Genomic DNA, 19,691 nt, shown 5'->3' on the forward strand with positions numbered 1-19,691 from the left:
CTCCAGCGCTGCCGGAGTCTCCCGCCTCTCCGGCGCTACCAGAGCCTTCCTCCTCTCCAGCGCTGCCGGAGCCTCCCACCTGTCCGGCGCCTCTGCCGGAGCCTCTCGCCTGTCCGGCGCCGCTGCCGGAGCCTCCCGCCTGTCCGGCGCCTCTGCCGGAGCCTCCCGCCTGTCCGGCGCCTCCCGCCTGTCCGGCGCCTCTGCCGGAGCCTCCCGCCTGTCCGGCGCCTCTGCCGGAGCCTCCCGCCTGTCCGGCGCCTCTGCCGGAGCCTCCCGCCTGTCCGGCGCCGCTGCCGGAGTCTCCCGCCTCTCCGGCGCTACCAGGGCCTTCCGTTTCTCCAGCGTTGCCGGAGCTTCCCGTCTGCCCAGCGCCAGCTGAGCTTCCCGTCTGCCCAGCGCCAGCTGAGCTTCCCGTCTGCCCAGCGCCAGCTGAGCTTCCCGTCTGCCCAGCGCCAGCTGAGCTTCCCGTCTGTCCACCGCCAGTGCCGCCCGTCTGCCAGGGGCCGCCAGTGCCGCCCGTCAGCCAGGGGCCGCCAGTGCCGCCCGTCAGCCAGGGGCCGCCAGTGCCGCCAGTCAGCCAGGGGCCGCCAGTGCCGCCAGTCAGCCAGGGGCCGCCAGTGCCGCCAGTCAGCCAGGGGCCGCCAGTGCCGCCAGTCAGCCAGGGGCCGCCAGTGCCGCCAGTCAGCCAGGGGCCGCCAGTGCCGCCAGTCAGCCAGGGGCCGCCAGTAAGCCAGGGGCCGCCAGTGCCGCCAGTAAGCCAGGGGCCGCCAGTGCCGTCAGTCAGCCAGGGGCCGCCCGAGCAGCTGCCCCTCTGTCCAGAGCAGCTGTCGCCCCTCTGTCCCAAGCTGCTGCCGCCCCTCTGTCCCGAGCAGCTGCCCCTCTGTCCCGAGCAGCTGTCTCTCTGTCCAGAGCAGCCATCGCCCCTCTGTCCCGAGCTGCTATCGCCCCTCTGTCCCGAGCTGCTATCGCCCCTCTGTCCCGAGCTGCTATCGCCCCTTTGTCCCGAGCAGTTGTCCCTCTGTCCCGAGCAGCTGCTTCACCTCTGTCCCGAGCTGCCCCTCTGTCCCGAGCAGCCCCTCTGTCCAGTGGGGTCATTGAGAGGGGTGGTCATGGTGAGTAAGCCAGGGAGGCGGACAATAAGGCGGACTAAGACAATGGTGAAGTGGGGTCCGCGTCCCGCGCCAGAGCCGCCACCGCGGACAGACGCCCACCCAGACCCTCCCCTATAGGTCAAGGTTTTGCGGCCGGAGTCCGCACCTTTGGGGGGGGGTACTGTCACGTTCTGACCTCTATTTCCTTTGTTTTTGTATTTATTTAGTATGGTCAGGGCGTGAGTTGGGTGGGCAGTCTATGTTTGTTTTTCTATGTTTTGGTCTAGTTCTATGTTCGGCCTGATATGGTTCTCAATCAGAGGCAGGTGTTCGTCATTGTCTCTGATTGGGAACCATATTTAGGTAGCCTGGGTTTCACTGTGTGTTTGTGGGTGATTGTTCCTGTCACTGTGTTTGTTTGTCACAGGATAGGACTGTTTTGCGTTTGCACATTTCTTGTTTTTGTTAGTTTGTTCATGTGTATTGAGTTATTAAAACATGAATAACCACCACGCTGCGCTTTGGTCCGCTTCTCTTCCTCCTACAGACGAACGCCCTTACAACACCACTGTCTACTGAACACAACCAAAAGATGGGACTCATAGCCTGGGAAACACACCCACACATATACAAATAGTAAGCATATACGACCATGATCACACACACACCAATAGAAACCATGCGATCACACATGCAAGCACGCCCACAAACACACACACGCCAACAGCAACCATTTACGATCACACACACACACAGTCTTCCTTCTCCCTTCTATCTCTATCTTACCCTCTTTTTTTTATTGGATTGATACATGCGTAACCTTTCCTCTTTTCATTCTTTCATCTTCCTTTCATCGTTCCACGTTTAGTGATGGATAGATCAGGGATAGAGGACAAAGGAGAAAGACAGGAACCAGAAATAGGCGACTGAGACTGAAGAGCCGGGTCCTTTAAAACACACCAAAGACGCATCATCAAAGATACATCGTCATCATCAGCGGCTGCAGGGCCATTGATAATCAAGCGGCTATTGAGCCTTTTATTCTATTAATATAATCACACACACACCTCCCTCCCCACCTGTTCCTTTGTCAAAAAATACCCTGCTGAAGAGGTTCTTTGTAGAGTTCACAAAGAACAGATACTGGAGAGGAGATCAGCCTAGATTGGAACAGGGCGGATCAGGAGAGCTTTATCTACTTCATGTCGTTTTCTATTCAGTGTCCAGACCTGTCATGTCTCCTTGACATACAGACGGTATCAGAAGCTTCATCTACAGTATGTCGTATGAAGAAAGCTGTCACAATACTTTGGTTTTCGGCTGTTTTGTCTAATGGAGCTGCATGTTTCCCTACACTGTCTGAGACATAGGCCTGTTAGATGTCTCCCTACACTGTCTGAGACATAGGCCTGTTAGATGTCTCTCTACACTGTCTGAGACATAGGCCTGTTAGATGTCTCCCTACACTGTCTGAGACATGGACCTGTTAGCTGTCTCTCTACACTGTCTGAGACATAGACCTGTTAACTGTCTCTCTACACTGTCTGAGACATAGACTTGTTAACTGTCTCCCTACACTGTCTGAGACATAGACCTGTTAACTGTCTCCCTACACTGTCTGAGACATGGACCTATTAACTGTCTCTCTACACTGTCTGAGACATAGACCTGTTAACTGTCTCCCTACACTGTCTGAGACATAGACCTGTTAACTGTCTCCCTACACTGTCTGAGACATGGACCTGTTAGCTGTCTCTCTACACTGTCTGAGACATAGACCTGTTAACTGTCTCTCTACACTGTCTGAGACATAGACCTGTTAACTGTCTCCCTACACTGTCTGAGACATAGACCTGTTAACTGTCTCCCTACACTGTCTGAGACATAGACCTATTAACTGTCTCTCTACACTGTCTGAGAAATAGACCTGTTAACTGTCTCCCTACACTGTCCGAGACATAGACCTGTTAACTGTCTCCCTACACTGTCTGAGACATAAGCCTGGTAACTGTCTCCTTACACTGTCTGAGACATAGACCTGTTAACTGTCTCCCTACACTGTCTGAGACATAGACCTGTTAACTGTCTCTCTACACTGTCTGAGACATAGACCTGTTAACTGTCTCCCTACACTGTCTGCGACAGACCTATTAACTGTCTCTCTACACTGTCTGAGACATAGACCTGTTAACTGTCTCCCTACACTGTCTGAGACATAGACCTGTTAACTGTCTCTCTACACTGTCTGAGACATAGACCTGTTAACTGTCTCCCTACACTGTCTGAGACATAGACCTGTTAACTGTCTCCCTACACTGTCTGAGACATAAGCCTGTTAACTGTCTCCCTACACTGTCTGAGACAGACCTGTTAACTGTCTCCCTACACTGTCTGAGACATAAGCCTGTTAACTGTCTCCCTACACTGTCTGAGACAGACCTGTTAACTGTCTCCCTACACTGTCTGAGACAGACCTGTTAACTGTCTCCCTACACTGTCTGAGACATAGACCTGTTAACTGTCTCCCTACACTGTCTGAGACATAAGCCTGTTAACTGTCTCCCTACACTGTCTGAGACAGACCCGTTAACTGTCTCCCTACACTGTCTGAGACATAAGCCTGTTAACTGTCTCCCTACACTGTCTGAGACAGACCTGTTAACTGTCTCCCTACACTGTCTGAGACAGACCTGTTAACTGTCTCTCTACACTGTCTGAGACATAGACCTGTTAACTGTCTCCCTACACTGTCTGAGACATAAGCCTGTTTGTTATCAGTCTCATTCTTTACACGGCTGTCAGTTAGACCCTGTTTAAGAAGCTATGAGGGTTATCTATACTCTAATTAGATACAGAACAAGATACTCACAGGCTAACAGCTATCTGTGTGCGTGAGAAAGAGAGAGAGGGAGATAGAGAGAGAGAGAGAGCGGGAAGGAAGGAGATAGAGAGAAGGAGAGAGAGAGAGGGAAGGAGAGAGAGTGGAGTAGAGTAGAGGAAGAGAAAGAGAGAGGGGGATAGGGAGAGATAGAAAGGGAGAGAGGGAGAAGAGAGTGAAGGAGAACGAGAGGAAGGGAAAAGAGTGGGACAGAGAGAGAGAGAGAGAGAGGGGTAGAGATAGGGAGATTGTAAAATATGAGAGTGATAGGTGTGGTAGGGAGTCTCTGCTCCCTAAAGGGTCTAATTGAATGTTTAAATCCCCCTAAGTTTGATGTCCACGCCCCCATGGAAATAAAATTAGCACAATTAAACAATCCCCATAAAAATCTGTTGCATTGGATGCGTCTCAATCCGCCTGTGTCGCACTTCCGCATCTGCAGTGAAAGTTGACAGATCTGGAGCTGTGTTTGTCAGACCATGAGACATCCCGATAATCGGCCTTCTCACAAACTCGTCTGTAGCATCCGAACGGTTTGGCCTAAAATAATATCATGACTCCTCTATGGAAAGATGAGACTCTCACAAACACGATGGTGTTCTCCGACCTTCACAAGTGTCAAGAGACTCTCTGAAGTCGGTACAGCCCATCTGGTGAGTTCTTTCCGAACCGTTTGGGCTACCCACCAAAAGTCTAGAAACTTTCCCAGAATTCCCAGATTTCCAGGACCCGTACAACCAGGATTTATGGAAATCCTAGGAAATGTACTAGAATTTTGCAACCCTACCTGCAAGTCACATTATGCTAGCTTGCAAGTGATGTGTAATTCCTATTGAAATCCAGCCAGAGTTAGTATATAAAAAAATATATTAAAAATATCTAAATCAAATGTTATTTGTCACATACACATGGTAAGCAGATGTTAATGCGAGCGTAGTGAAATGTTTGTACGTCTAGTTCCGACAATGCAGTAATAACCAACGAGTAATCTAACCTAACAATTTCACAACTACCTTATACACACAAGTGTAAAGGGATGAAGAATATGTACATAAAAATATATGAATGAGTGATGGTACAGAACGGCATAGGCAAGATGCAGTAGATGGTATCTAGTACAGTATATACATATGAGATGAGTAATGTCGGGTATGTAAACATTATATTAAGTGGCAACAGACAAGATGTGTATTCACTCACAACCTGTATTCACTCACAACCTGCATTCACTCACAACCTGCATTCACTCATAACCTGTAATCACTCACAACCTGTATTCACTCACAACCTGTATTCACTCACAACCTGTATTCACTCACAACCTGTATTCACTCACAACCTGTATTCACTGACAACCTGTATTCACTCACAACCTGTATTCACTCACAACCTGTATTCACTCAAAACCTGTATTCACTCACAAACTGTATTCACTCACAACCTGTATTCACTCACAACCTGTATTCACTCAAAACCTGTATTCACTCACAACCTGTATTCACTGACAACCTGTATTCACTCACAACCTGTATTCACTCACAACCTGTATTCACTCAAAACCTGTATTCACTCACAAACTGTATTCACTCACAACCTGCATTCATAATGACTGCCAGGGTTTAGAACAGTGTGCGAAGACGACCTGTATTCACTCACAACCTGCATTCATAATGACTGCCAGGGTTCAGAACAGTGTGAGGAGACGACCTGTATTCACTCACAACCTGCATTCACTCACAACCTGTATTCACTCACAACCTGTATTCACTCACAACCTCTATTCACTCACAACCTGTATTCACTCACAACCTGTATTCACTCACAACCTGCATTCACTCACAACCTGTATTCACTCACAACCTGTATTCACTCACAACCTGCATTCACTCACAACCAGCATTCACTCACAACCTGTATTCACTCACAACCTGCATTCACTCACAACCTGTATTCACTCACAACCTGTATTCACTCACAACCTGCATTCACTCACAACCTGCATTCACTCACAACCTGTATTCACTGACAACCTGCATTCATAATGACTGCCAGGGTTTAGAACAGTGTGAGAAGACGACCTGTATTCACTCACAACCAGCATTCACTCACAACCTGTATTCACTCACAACCTGCATTCACTCACAACCTGTATTCACTCACAACCTGTATTCACTCACAACCTGCATTCACTCACAACCTGCATTCACTCACAACCTGTATTCACTGACAACCTGCATTCATAATGACTGCCAGGGTTTAGAACAGTGTGAGGAGACGACCTGTATTCACTCACAACCTGCATTCATAATGACTGCCAGGGTTCAGAACAGTGTGAGGAGACGACCTGTAATCACTCACAACCTGCATTCATAATGACTGCCAGGGTTCAGAACAGTGTGAGGAGACGACCTGTAATCACTCACAACCTGCATTCATAATGACTGCCAGGGTTCAGAACAGTGTGAGGAGACGACCTGAACCATTTAAACTGGAACAACCATTTCAGTAACGAGGGCAAAAAAAATGATTGGATTAGTTTTTTTTTTTAAGTATGTTATTTATCTCTCAATAGATCACTCAATGTACATGCAAAAACACAGATAACAATTCCAAAACATCAACCTGCAGTAGCGAATGCTGGGGGAAAAAAGGTGAATTTGTCATCATCACTTTCTTTTTTTTATGTAGTTGTGACTTTTCATTTCGTTTTGAATCAGTACCACAGAGACATTTGAAGTAATAATGACTTTTCATTGACTTTGATTTCAACTTACTAAAAGTATTTGAGTTACAAAAAAATCCCTGGGGTTTACGGTGTCGGCTACAGCTTCATATAGACACCAGACAACAGCTCCGTCAGTCTGTTTGATGGCTTTCTATGTACATTCCCATCCGAGCAGAGTGCTGATTAACAGACAGCCGCTAAAACCCCTGACAGGATTATTAACGTAGGGAGCAGAGGTATACGCTTCACTCCTCCCACAGACACGCGCGCTGTGTTGTATCTCAAAGCCCTGTTCAATCTGAGCATCAGGCTAGCCATGGGCACGTGTGTCAGTGAGAGAGCGTGTGTGTCTTGTGTGTGTGTGTGTACAGTGTGTGCGCGTGAGTGTACAGTGTGTTGGTGGGAGCCGCTGTCGGTACTATAAATACAGGGTGTTGATAACAGGTGTTAACGCCTCACATCTCTTGGGTGAGGAGGGGGGGGGGTGAGATAGAAAGGAAGAGGAGGGGAACGTGGGAAAGTGAGGGATAAATTAGGGACAAGGGGAGGGACAAGGTGAAAATAAAGGAGAGATGGTGAGGAAAGGGTGAGGTTCAGTCGAAACTGTAGCAGTCAGGCTACTTCAACGATTACAGAACCTGAGGTAATCTGATGATCGATCATCTTTCTACACTCGAACCATCGTGCTCAAGCGCGTCTATCAGAACTCGTTACTGTGAAACACTGGACACATCATCATGGTAGAATGTGTCTGTATTGATCTGTGTAGGGATGACTGAGTAAGTGAGGTATAGATCATTCTCAGCATTTCTCTGCTCTGTCGAAATCTCAGAGTAATTTTCTGCTTGTGTTTCCAAGCAGAACAACTCTTTCCCAGCTGTGATCTGATACTGGTTGATGGAGAGGAGGGAGAAGACATATTTCTTGTTCTGATCTCTGCCCTGTGCTGTTTGTTTAGAAAGAACTCCCACATTTAACTACAGACTGGTGTTAAACTGCAAGTCTGTAGAGGTGATGTGGTGTTGCATTGCTGTCTGAAGTGGTTTGAGTTGGTACCCTATACAACAGGGGTCATCAAATCTTACCCTATGATGTCCGGATGACTGCTGTTTTTCTGTTCTACCTGGTAATTAACGGCACCCACCTGGTGTTCCGGGTCTAAATCAGTCCTTGATTAGAGTGGAAGAATTTACAAAAGTAGTGGAATAGGCTTCGAGGTCCAGATTAGAATTTGAGAGCTCCCCCTCTCCGTCATTCGACGTCGACCGGTTTACTAAACTACCCGTCCTGGCAACCATCGTTACGCGCACCTGTTCCTCATGAGGCACACCTGGACTCCATTTCCTCTCTCATTACCTCCCCTATATCTGGCACTCACTTAGGTATATTCCCCAGGCAGTATTGATGTTGTTTCATGTCCGTACGCTACTCTTGTTTCTTGTATTGGTCCATGTTTATTGTAATATTAAACTCACCACTTGCTTCCTGACTCCCAGGGTCTACATTACAGAATACTGCCTCAACAAATGGAAGCAACAGGCATACCTACTTCCTCAACACCACAACCAGCTGGTACAACTGGGGAAGGCTTTGGAAGAGGTTCTTCACAGTCTCGAACATACCCGAGAGGCGTTGCCTTCAACTAGCGTAGGATACTCTGCCACCAGCCGACCCAGTGAGCCAGCACACCAATCCATTCAGCAGTCCGCCCAGGTCAGCGATGCCCGTTTGTCCCTCCCAGATGAATATGACGGAACCACTTCTAAATGTTGTGGCTTCCTACTCCAGTGTTCCCTCTATTTTGTGCACCAGATGGGAGCCCCGACTAACTGAGAGGTCCAAGGTTGCCACGGTTATTTCTCTGCCGACTGGGTGGGCGTTGGTGTGGGCTACGGCCGTCTGGGAGAGAGGAGGAGCTGGATTCGTATGAGGGGTTCATGGCTCTGTTCAGAGGTGTCTTCGATCATCCACCGGAGGGCAAAGAGGGGGGTGAGCACCTATTCCAACTACGGCAGGATAACCAGATCGCTGCCAAGGACTCGCTCACCTTCCGGACTGTAACAGCATCCAGCGGATGGATTGAGCTGACACGCCGTACGCTATTCAGAAGAGGACTGCGCGAGGAAGTCCAGACGAAACTGGCATGTCGAGACGACAACCTCTCCTTGGACGCACTCATCACGATAACCTACTTCGGGAGAGTCGGTACAATCATCGCTTCTCTCCCTCCCTCAGTGACCACTCTGTATCAGAGCCTGAACCCATGGAGGTAGGGGTCACAAGCTTCCCCGCGGCTGAACAACTCCCAGCGTTTACGTTACAGCTATACAGATGTAGTATCTGAAAATTAATCCTGTTAATATTATGTGGATTATAATTCATCAACATTTCTGTAGGTGTTGATACTTTTTTCGTAATTTTTCTTCTGAAATGTCAAAATGAAATTTACAAACTTTAGAAGGCTTTTTAAAACTAAAATACATTACAAGTTTACAATTCCTGCTATGCAGAAATATTCTCAGGAATAAAAGTGATCAAATTAAGATCCTACATCTGTAGGCAATTTGTCTCACCTTATAGAGATGGGGTTTAGTGGGGTACTACAGTGTGTGGCAGGCTACGGTTACTTGTTTCAGTGGTGTAAAGTACGTAAGTAAAAATTATTTAAAGTACTACTTAAGTAGTTTTTTGCGGTATCTGTACTTTTCTTTACTATTTCTATTTTTGACAACTTTTACTTCACTACGTTCCTAAAGAGAATAATATACTTTTTACTCCATACATTTTCCAGCACACCCTTTTACTTTTGATACTTAAGTATACTTAAAACCAAATACTTTACCTCAAATATCATTTTACTGGGTGAGTTTTACATTAGTCATTTTCTATTAAGGTATCTTTACTCAAGTATGACAGTTGGGTACTTTATCCACCACGGGGCAGTTTGAGAATGGGTACAGCATTATGTTACCTTGTGAGGTATGACAACGGCAGATCCTCCGCTGATGCCAATGATGGGTAGAGCTGTCTGAGTCGACAGGAAGTCCAGGATCTGAGCCACTTCTGCCACCTTGGAGACAACACGTGGTTTTATTAGGTCCCGTCAGAGACAGACACACAGCACTTAACAGATACAGGATGTTACCACCTCCTCTGCCGTCTCATATCTATCCTGTTTTTTATCCCCAAAGAAGAGAGGTCAGTATCTGAGCTAACCTTCCACCTTGGTTGTCATGATTGATTGATTGATTGACAGACCTGAGGTCCAGCTCCTGATCCCACATCGTCCTCGAACACGACTCCATGCAGTTTCTCTGTGGCCATGGTTTGACAGAGACGCGTCAGCAGGGCGCGAGGGTTGGTGTCATTAACCAGAACAGTGACCGGGTTCACCTCTGGGAAGAAGAACAAGAAGAAGAACTCCAAAGTGGATATAGTAAAGATCACATAAGGATTAGCGTAAAGAACATACAAACTGGTAAATTTTCATACCTAGGGGAAGATCAGCGAAGTTCTCTCTGCTCAAACGACCCCTGACCTCATTCTGGTAAGCAGAGCCACTGAACATTACTGCTACATTAATAGAAGGATGGAGGATGAGAGGACGGGAGAGGAGGGGAGGAAGGGAGGAGAGGAAGAGGATGAAGAGGAGGAGGAAAGGAGGCTGTCCTGGAAGAAGAACCATTTCTGCCTGGAGAGGAGGAAGAGGAGTACAGAGAGATAAATAGATGGGAAGAGAGGAGAGAATGATATAAGGAGAGGAAGAGGAAGTGAGGGTGGGACAGAGGGGTCAAAGAGAGGGGAAGGAGGTGAGAGGAGGAGAGGGGTCAAAGAGAGGAGAAGGAGGTGAGAGGAGGAGAGAGGGGTCAAAGAGAGGGGAAAGAGGTGAGAGGAGGAGAGAGGGGTCAAAGAGAGGGGGAAGAGGTGAGAGGGGGAAAGAAAGGAGGGTTGGAGAGGGAGAGGAGGGGATGGTAAAACAGAGGGGTCAACAAGAGGGTGAAGAGGTGAGAGGAGGAGAGAAAAGGGGGGTTGGAGAGGGAGAAGAGGGGATGGTAAAACAGAGGGGTCAACGAGAGGGTGAAGAGGTGAGAGGAGGAGAGAAAAGAGGGGTTGGTAAGCAAGAAAATAAGAACACTAGTCAGACATGCAAGCAGCTTCAGTCTCGTGACAATAATAACACCACGTAATCCTTCAATCTCGTGACAATAATAACACCACGTTATCCTTTAGTCTCGTGACAATAATAACACCACGTAATCCTTCAGTCTTGTGACAATAATAACACCACGTAATCCTTCAGTCTCGTGACAATAATAACACCACGTTATCCTTCAGTCTCATGACAATAATAACACCACGTAATCCTTCAGTCTCGTGACAATAATAACACCACGTAATCCTTCAGTCTCGTGACAATAATAACACCACGTAATCCTTCAGTCTCGTGACAATAATAACACCACGTAATCCTTCAGTCTCATGACAATAATAACACCACGTAATCCTTCAGTCTCATGACAATAATAACACCATGTAATCCTTCAGTCTCGTGACAATAATAACACCACGTAATCCTTCAGTCTCATGACAATAATAACACCATGTAATCCTTCAGTCTCGTGACAATAATAACACCACGTAATCCTTCAGTCTCAACTGCTATTGTCACCAAAGCCCCTTATACCACCCACCACTGCGACCTGTATGCTGTAGTCGGCTGGCCCTCCCTAAATAATCGTCGCCAGACACACTGGCTCCAGGTCATCTATAAGTCTATGCTAGGTAAAGCTCCGCCTTATCTCGGCTCACTGGTCACGATAACAACACCCACCTGTAGCACGCGCTCCAGCAGGTATATCTCACTGGTCGCCCCCAAAGCCAACAACTCTTTTGGACGCCTTTCCTTCCAGTTCTCTGCTGCCAATGACTGGAACGAATTGCAAAAATTGCTGAAGCTGGAGACACATATCTCCCTCAGTAACTTTAAACATCAGCTATCTGAGCAGCTAGCCGATCGCTTCAGCTGTACATAGCCCATCCGGAAATAGCCCACCCAATCTACCTACCTCATCCCCATTTTGTTTTTATATACTTTTCTGCTCTTTTGCAGACCAATGTTTCTACTTGCACATCGTCATCTGCTCATCTCTCACTCCAGTGTTAATTTGCTAAACTGTAGTTATTTCGCTACTATGGCTTATTTATTGCCTTACCTCCTCACGCCATTTGCACACACTGTATATAGACTTTCTTTATTTCTATTGAGTTATTGACTGTACGCTTGTTTATTCCATGTGTAACTCTGTGTTGTTGTTCGTGTCGCACTGCTTTGCTTTATCTTGGCCAGGTCGCAGTTGTAAATTAGAACTTGTTCTCAACTTAAAAAAAAATAATAATAATAATATACCACGTAATCCTTCAGTCTCGTGACAATAATAACACCACGTTATCCTTCAGTCTCGTGACAATAATAACACCACGTAATCCTTCAATCTCGTGACAATAATAACACCACGTAATCCTTCAGTCCCGTGACAATAATAACACCACGTAATCCTTCAGTCCCGTGACAATAATAACACCACGTAATCCTTCAGTCTCATGACAATAATAACACCACGTAATCCTTCAGTCTCATGACAATAATAACACCACGTAATCCTTCAGTCTCATGACAATAATAACACCACGTAATCCTTCAGTCTCATGACAATAATAACACCACGTAATCCTTCAGTCTCGTGACAATAATAACACCACGTAATCCTTCAGTCTCATGACAATAATAACACCACGTAATCCTTCAGTCTCATGACAATAATAACACCACGTAATCCTTCAGTCTCGTGACAATAATAACACCACATAATCCTTCAGTCTCGTGACAATAATAACACCACGTAATCCTTCAGTCTCGTGACAATAATAACACCACGTAATCCTTCAGTCTCGTGACAATAATAACACCACGTAATCCTTCAGTCTCGTGACAATAATAACACCACGTAATCCTTCAGTCTCGTGACAATAATAACACCACGTAATCCTTCAGTCTCGTGACAATAATAACACCACGTAATCCTTCAGTCTCGTGACAATAATAACACCACGTAATCCTTCAGTCTCATGACAATAATAACACCACGTAATCCTTCAGTCTCATGACAATAATAACACCACGTAATCCTTCAGTGCATTTGTTGAAGCATGATCTATTGTTCTCTCTCTCCTTTCTAGTTCATTACACACACAGCACACACACACACACCCCACCACTGACAGTCTGCTAGCTGGTGTGGTATAGCTAGACCTGACGGGTGTAAAACTGTCCTGTTCTTTGGGGGGGGTGTGTGTGTGTGTGTGTGTGTGTGTGTGTGTGTGTGTGTGTGTGTGTGTGTGTGTGTGTGTGTGTGTGTGTGTGTGTGTGTGTGTGTGTGTGTGTGTGTGTGTGTGTGTGTAATCCTCTGTAATCCCTTTTTCTGTGTCATGACTGTGATCACCTCTTCATCTTCACACCCTCCTGCGTAGATGACACACACACAAACACACTCAGTACACACACACACACACACACACACACACACACACACCCACACACACACACACACACACACACACACACACACACACACACACACACACACACACACACACACACACACACACACACACACAGACTCATTGCTCTTACTGCTGTGTGCACAGCTGCTTTGACACCAGTGCCTGACCCATATCAGACATTAACACTAATCTAGCCCTGCTCTACACAGCCAGGTCATCCGTGAAACAAGTCAGTATTTGACATCTCGCGATAGAAAGTCATTTTTGAAATGTTTGTTTTAAGCCTATCTTAACCCTTAACCCTTACCTTAACCATTCAGAGTTAGTGCCTTACCTTTCTGAGTTAATGCCTAACCTTAAGATTTTGGAGTTAAAGCCTAAACTTACCATTAAAAACTTATACATTTTACATTTGAGAAGCATGGATGTATGTCTGATTCTGACAGGAGACTGTGAAAGCTTGTTGGTTTTACAAGATGTAATCTGGAAACACACTCAAAGTCAGTACGTACACTCACGCAAACTCACTCTCAGTACTCACACACACTCACTCTCAGTATTCACACACATTCACTCTCAGTACTCACACACACTGACTCTCAGTACTCACACACACTCACTCTCAGTACTCACACACACACTCACTCTCAGTACTCACACACACTCACTCTCAGTACACACACACACTCACTCTCAGTATTCACACACACTCACTCTCAGTACTCACACACACACTCACTCTAAGTACTCACACACACTCACTCTCAGTACACACACACTCACTCTCAGTACTCACACACACTCACTCTCAGTACACACACACACTCACTCTCAGTGCTCACACACACACTCACTCTAAGTACTCACACACACTCACTCTCAGTACACACACACACTCCCTCTCAGTACACACACACACTCACTCTCAGTACTCACACACACTCACTCTCAGTACTCACACACACTCACTCTCAGTACTCACACACACTGACTCTCAGTACTCACACACACTCACTCTCAGTACTCACACACACTCACTCTCAGTACACACACACACTCACTCTCAGTACTCACACACACACTCACTCTAAGTACTCACACACACTCACTCTCAGTACACACACACTCACTCTCAGTACTCACACACACTCACTCTCAGTACACACACACACTCACTCTCAGTACTCACACACACACTCACTCTAAGTACTCACACACACTCACTCTCAGTACACACACACACTCCCTCTCAGTACACACACACACTCACTCTCAGTACTCACACACACTCACTCTCAGTACTCACACACACTCACTCTCAGTACTCACACACACTGACTCTCAGTACTCACACACACTGACTCTCAGTACTCACACACACTCACTCTCAGTACTCACACACGCTCACTCTCAGTACTCACACATACTCACTCTTAGTACTCACACACACTCACTCTCAGTACACACACACACTCACTCTCAATACACACACACACTCACTCTCGGTACTCACACAAACTCACTCTCAGTACTCACACACACTCACTCTCAGTACTCACACACACTCACTCTCAGTACTCACACACACTCACTCTCAGTACACACACACACTCACTCTCGGTACTCACACACACTCACTCTCAGTACTCACACACACTCAATCACTCTCAGTACTCACACACACTCACTCTCAGTACTCACACACACTCACTCTCAGTACTCACACACACTCACTCTCAGTACACACACACTCACTCTCAGTACTCACACACACTCACTCTCAGTACACACACACACTCACTCTCAGTACTCACACACACTCAATCACTCTCAGTACTCACACACACTCACTCTCAGTACTCACACACACTCACTCTCAGTACTCACTCAAAATATTTACCACCGCCAGCTGGATTTACTCCTGCCAACTGCCCTGCCAGGTAGCACAACGCCAGGTACGTTTCCTGGGAGATGCAGTTTCCCCCTACATGAGAATCCTATGCGCCCTTATCCAGGTACTGTATGTTGATAGAATCAATGTAACTTTTTCTGTTTCTAATTTCCCTTGTTACAGCATACGGTACATGTATGGCACCTCTATATGAGAAGTGCCATTTTATCCAGGCTTTTGGAATATGGTTCCTGGAAAATGTTATGTTTTTATTTACCAAATATATACATATACATATATATCTGACATTCTGTTGTTACCTCTCGTTCACAGGTGTCTATGTCAATGAACCTGAGCGTACCTGGAACTACCACCACTCTCAGACAATGCATTGGGCATCATGGCTGCAAGGATGAGAACTCTTGATGGATGCACATACTCAGTTTTTTGTGTGCACTGTGAACCAATAAAGTTTTAATCTTGTTAATAAAATTAAACCTGATTCTGGGACGTCTCTGTTATTTAGATTGAACTGCACCACAAGTAAAGCTGATAGAGTCTGTGGCACACAGCTCTTCTCTACGTAGTCAGCACATGATGTTCAAATAGAATGCATTGAAACACCTAGTGTTGAGATGAAGAAATGCCAGCAGATTTTTTTTCAGCACACAAATAAACCTTTATTCTTGTTTCTGAAAGTAAAAGCACAAGACAAAAGTGTCTGCTGAGAACAGACGTGTAAACCTAGTGTCTATGGAGTAAAAATGTGTCAGAGTAGCTACATATTTCAGAACAATAGTAAAACAGTGTCTTATGAGCAGACATGTATATAACAAAAGTGTCTTTGGAGTAAAAGAACAGTGCCAAGTTGTTTGGCCCATATCTTCTTCCTGAAGTCATGCATGAACTCGTGCAGCTGGGGATCAAATTCCTCCCAGAGTTTTGGCGAGAGTTCATCCAGGAAATCAGCTATAGGTTCCAGGACCCTGTGGAGAGGATGATGAGAGGGCGGGGCGGGGGCATTATGAGTGTCTGGAGAACCGTGTACATGGTGAGGTGAAGAGGGGGAACATTAGGAGTGCCTGGAGAACCGTGTGCGTGGTGAGGATAAGAGGAGAAGTGAAGAGGGGGAACATTAGGAGTGTCTGGAGAACCGTGTGCGTGGTGAGGATAAGCGGAGAAGTGAAGAGGGGGAACATTAGGAGTGTCTGGAGAACCGTGTGCATAGTGAGGAGGAAAAAGGACAACAGAAGAGAGGAATGGGGATCAGATTAAATGTCACGTCCTGACCTTAGAGAGACGTTTTTTTTCTCTATTTGGTTTGGTCAGGGTGTGATTTGGGGTGGGCATTCTATGTTGTTTGTTTCTATGTTTTGACCGGGTATGGTTCTCAATCAGGGACAGCTGTCTATCGTTGTCTCTGATTGGGAATCACACTTAGGCAGCCTTTTTTCCTTTTGGTAGTTGTCTTCGTTAATGCATGTATCGCCTTACGGAGCTTCACGTTCATTTTGTTGGCGACATTGCAAAAATAAAGGAACATGTACGCTCACCACGCTGCACCTTGGTCCTGTCATTTCGACGAGCGTGACATTAAAGTATTGTATTTAATTATTTACCTTTGGGACAAGCTGGTGACTCGGTGCATTGCGTTCTCCAGATATTGAGATACGTCTTCAATCTTTTGTGGCATCGCTGAGGAACAGGCCAGTGGAGTAGGTCTTGGAGGTGGGCCCAGGATAGAGCTTCCCAGGTCCCACATGTTTCTAATTTTGGGGGAGATGGGCTAGCGGTCGATCATCAGTCAGTACTGTGGGGGCAGAGGTAGTGTTTGGGGCCAGTGAAGAGGCAGTGCTGGGGTGCAGAGAACTAAAACAGGTGCTGTCTCCATTCGCTGGTTTTTGTCCATGAAGATAAAAAAAAAAAGTAGAGGGCTATTTAGTACACATATCCAAAACATTAATGAACATCACATATAAGTAACCAAGACTACAATAGACTATATAATGTTGTAAACGTTTGAGTAGAGTTGAGTACGCCTGGTCTTGCTACTCAACTCTGCTCAAAAGTTTGCAACATTTTGACTAGCTGGACCTTGCTACCAAACTTTGACTGTGTTGTTACCAATGTGGGAAGCTTATGGTTTACCTTCTATGACAAAATTATGTTTGATCAAAAAATCTTTAGTTTAGTTGGTTGGTTTGCTTTCCCTGCACTAGTATGCTGCTAGGCTAGCTAGAGACTTTCCCTGCACTAGTTTGCTGCTAGGCTAGCTAGCCACTAGCCAGCCAAGTAGCTAGAGCTATGTTAGCAAAACATGGCTACTCTTTTCATTGACTCCAATAGAAGAAAAAAAACATACCCCATTCTTTGGTGAAGACGGCATGTTGCTTCCACCTGCATCTCCACAGTGGAGTAGCCTTTCCCCCGGCATCTCCACTGTGACCCTTGTTTCTTTTCTTTGCCTTTGCTTGACAAACTTGTCGCAAACCGTACCCCACTTTTACGAACAACTGGTTGGGTCGGACCCCCAGAGTCTCCGCAATCTACCTCCATGAATTGGCTAGAATCGTACTGGTGAAAGGTACATGTGTACCTCCTCGGTTAATCAATGCTCGAAGTTCGCCATGTTGAATCCATACTGAGTTTCGGGCTGAATTGACTAAAAAGCAGAAACTCGAGTCACCTGTAAAGTTTGCCCGAACAGCTGACAAAACCCTAACCGAACTCCAAAACTAACAAAAACGTCTACAAAATATCAACATAATATATGCACGAACTGTACTAAACTGTTTCGGTTGGGAAGCATGTGGCAGTGAGCTCCGGCTTTAGAGGGTCTTGTGTTAAATCTGAGTTCTTTTTTTATCCCTAAATCCCTTAATTTAACCGTTTCGGAATTAATGCAGGAAGAGCCACAGCAGGAGGAGCAACACCAGGCTGTCCAAAACACCTCGAAAGTTTACGTTTTGGAGCAACTACGAAATGTGTCGTTTGGAGAAATGTGGCTAAACATCCAAATCTAATTTGTCAAAGTTCTTGTTGTCACACCCACTGTCAGAATGAATAGTAAACGGCCAGACAACCAAGTTCATATCAGCTTAGAACATTTCTTTGGAAAAGGATGTGCTTAAAATATGTGTAACAATCCAGTGGTACATGCAGATTATGGACTGTTGACATCTGATGGGATTGAACAGGGTGCAAGAGATGATTGAATTCTGGCCCAGGTTGTTCATGTCCGTGTTAGTCAGTCAGATGACAGGCTTTACTCTGGACCTTTCAGACACAGTTTACAGTAACTAGTGGTGAGCAACGGCAGGGACAGGAAGAGAATGGTACAAAGCTTCAAACATATAGAAGGAGACAGACAAAATCACCTTAGAAAAGAGAGGCTTGAAAGAGAGGTTGAAAGGATATATCTGATGACAGTTCTATTCTAAAAACTCTTACAATATTCATTTTTCTTGTCTTGTTTTTAATTTGCACACCAAAACAACTATAGTCCAACGTTGGGACATTGGGACATTTGGTCTGTGTTAGAACAAAGAGACAGGAGATGTGATTATGAAGGCGTCTCTGATGACCAGAGATCACAGAGATGGATTAAACAGTCGCTCATTACATACAGACACACCACGCCAACAGCACATCTGACAGAGTAGAGAGTGTGTGTGTGTGCGCGCATGCGTGTGTGTGTGTGTGAGTGCGTGTGTGCGAGAGCGCGTGCGTGTGTGTGTGTGTGTGCGAGTACGTGTGAGTGTGTGTGTGTGCGTGGAGCAGGGATGTGATTGTGCATATGTTATTAAACACCTGTCCAGTTTGTGATGCCAACTTTAAAATCCCACAGACAACAAGGTATGCCGTGGAACATACACAATGTGTCAGAGTGTGTGCATGTGTGTGTGCGTACGTGCATGTGTGTGTGCGTCCGTGCACGTGTGTGTGTTTCCGTGCCAGCGTCAGTAACATAAGACAGGGTTGTTATTTACTCGCATCAATGCCTCTGTCTCGTCATTTAACATTCAAACAAGGGTCTCATTCTTTCTCATTTGAAAAAACATTATCGTGAAAATGTGTTTTTAGAGTTATATGATCTGTATTAGACACAACCTGAGACCAAACATCAGAGACAGAGAGATGGAGACAGTTAGAGAGAGATAGAGGGAGAGCGAGAGAGAGACAGAGATATGGGTAGAGTTATAGAGAGAGAGACAGATAGATGGGGAGAGTTAGAGAGAGAGAGAGAGAGAGAGAGAGAGAGATGGGTAGTGTTAGAGAAAGAGAGAGACAGAGATATGGGTAGAGTTATAGAGAGAGAGACAGAGAGATGGGGAGAGTTATAGAGAGAGAGAGAGAGATAGAGGGAGAGCGAGAGAGAGACAGAGATATGGGTAGAGTTATAGAGAGAGAGACAGAGAGATGGGGAGAGTTAGAGAGAGAGAGAGAGAGAGAGAGAGAGAGAAAGAGAGAAAGAGAGAAAGAGAGAGAGATGGGTAGTGTTAGAGAAAGAGAGAGACAGAGATAAATATACAGAAATATGCAAAT

The 19,691-nt window shown here is 45.9% G+C and overlaps 1 protein-coding gene across 1 annotated transcript in view; it reads right to left on the minus strand.

The window, feature by feature from the left end:
• Positions 1–19,691, minus strand: part of LOC110492826 (glutamate receptor ionotropic, NMDA 2C-like) — a 100,447-nt gene that overhangs the window by 62,101 nt on the left and 18,655 nt on the right. Inside the window, exons 2-4 of the mRNA XM_036945870.1 lie at positions 9,953–10,089; positions 9,666–9,764; positions 8,525–8,593 (exon numbers count right to left, since the gene is read on the minus strand). Coding sequence (XP_036801765.1) covers positions 8,525–8,593; positions 9,666–9,764; positions 9,953–10,089 — 305 coding nt within the window. The remainder of the gene's footprint in view (positions 1–8,524; positions 8,594–9,665; positions 9,765–9,952; positions 10,090–19,691) is intronic.

The sequence above is a fragment of the Oncorhynchus mykiss genome, chromosome 16 (assembly GCF_013265735.2).
Source record: "Oncorhynchus mykiss isolate Arlee chromosome 16, USDA_OmykA_1.1, whole genome shotgun sequence".
Classification (NCBI taxonomy): domain Eukaryota; kingdom Metazoa; phylum Chordata; class Actinopteri; order Salmoniformes; family Salmonidae; genus Oncorhynchus; species Oncorhynchus mykiss.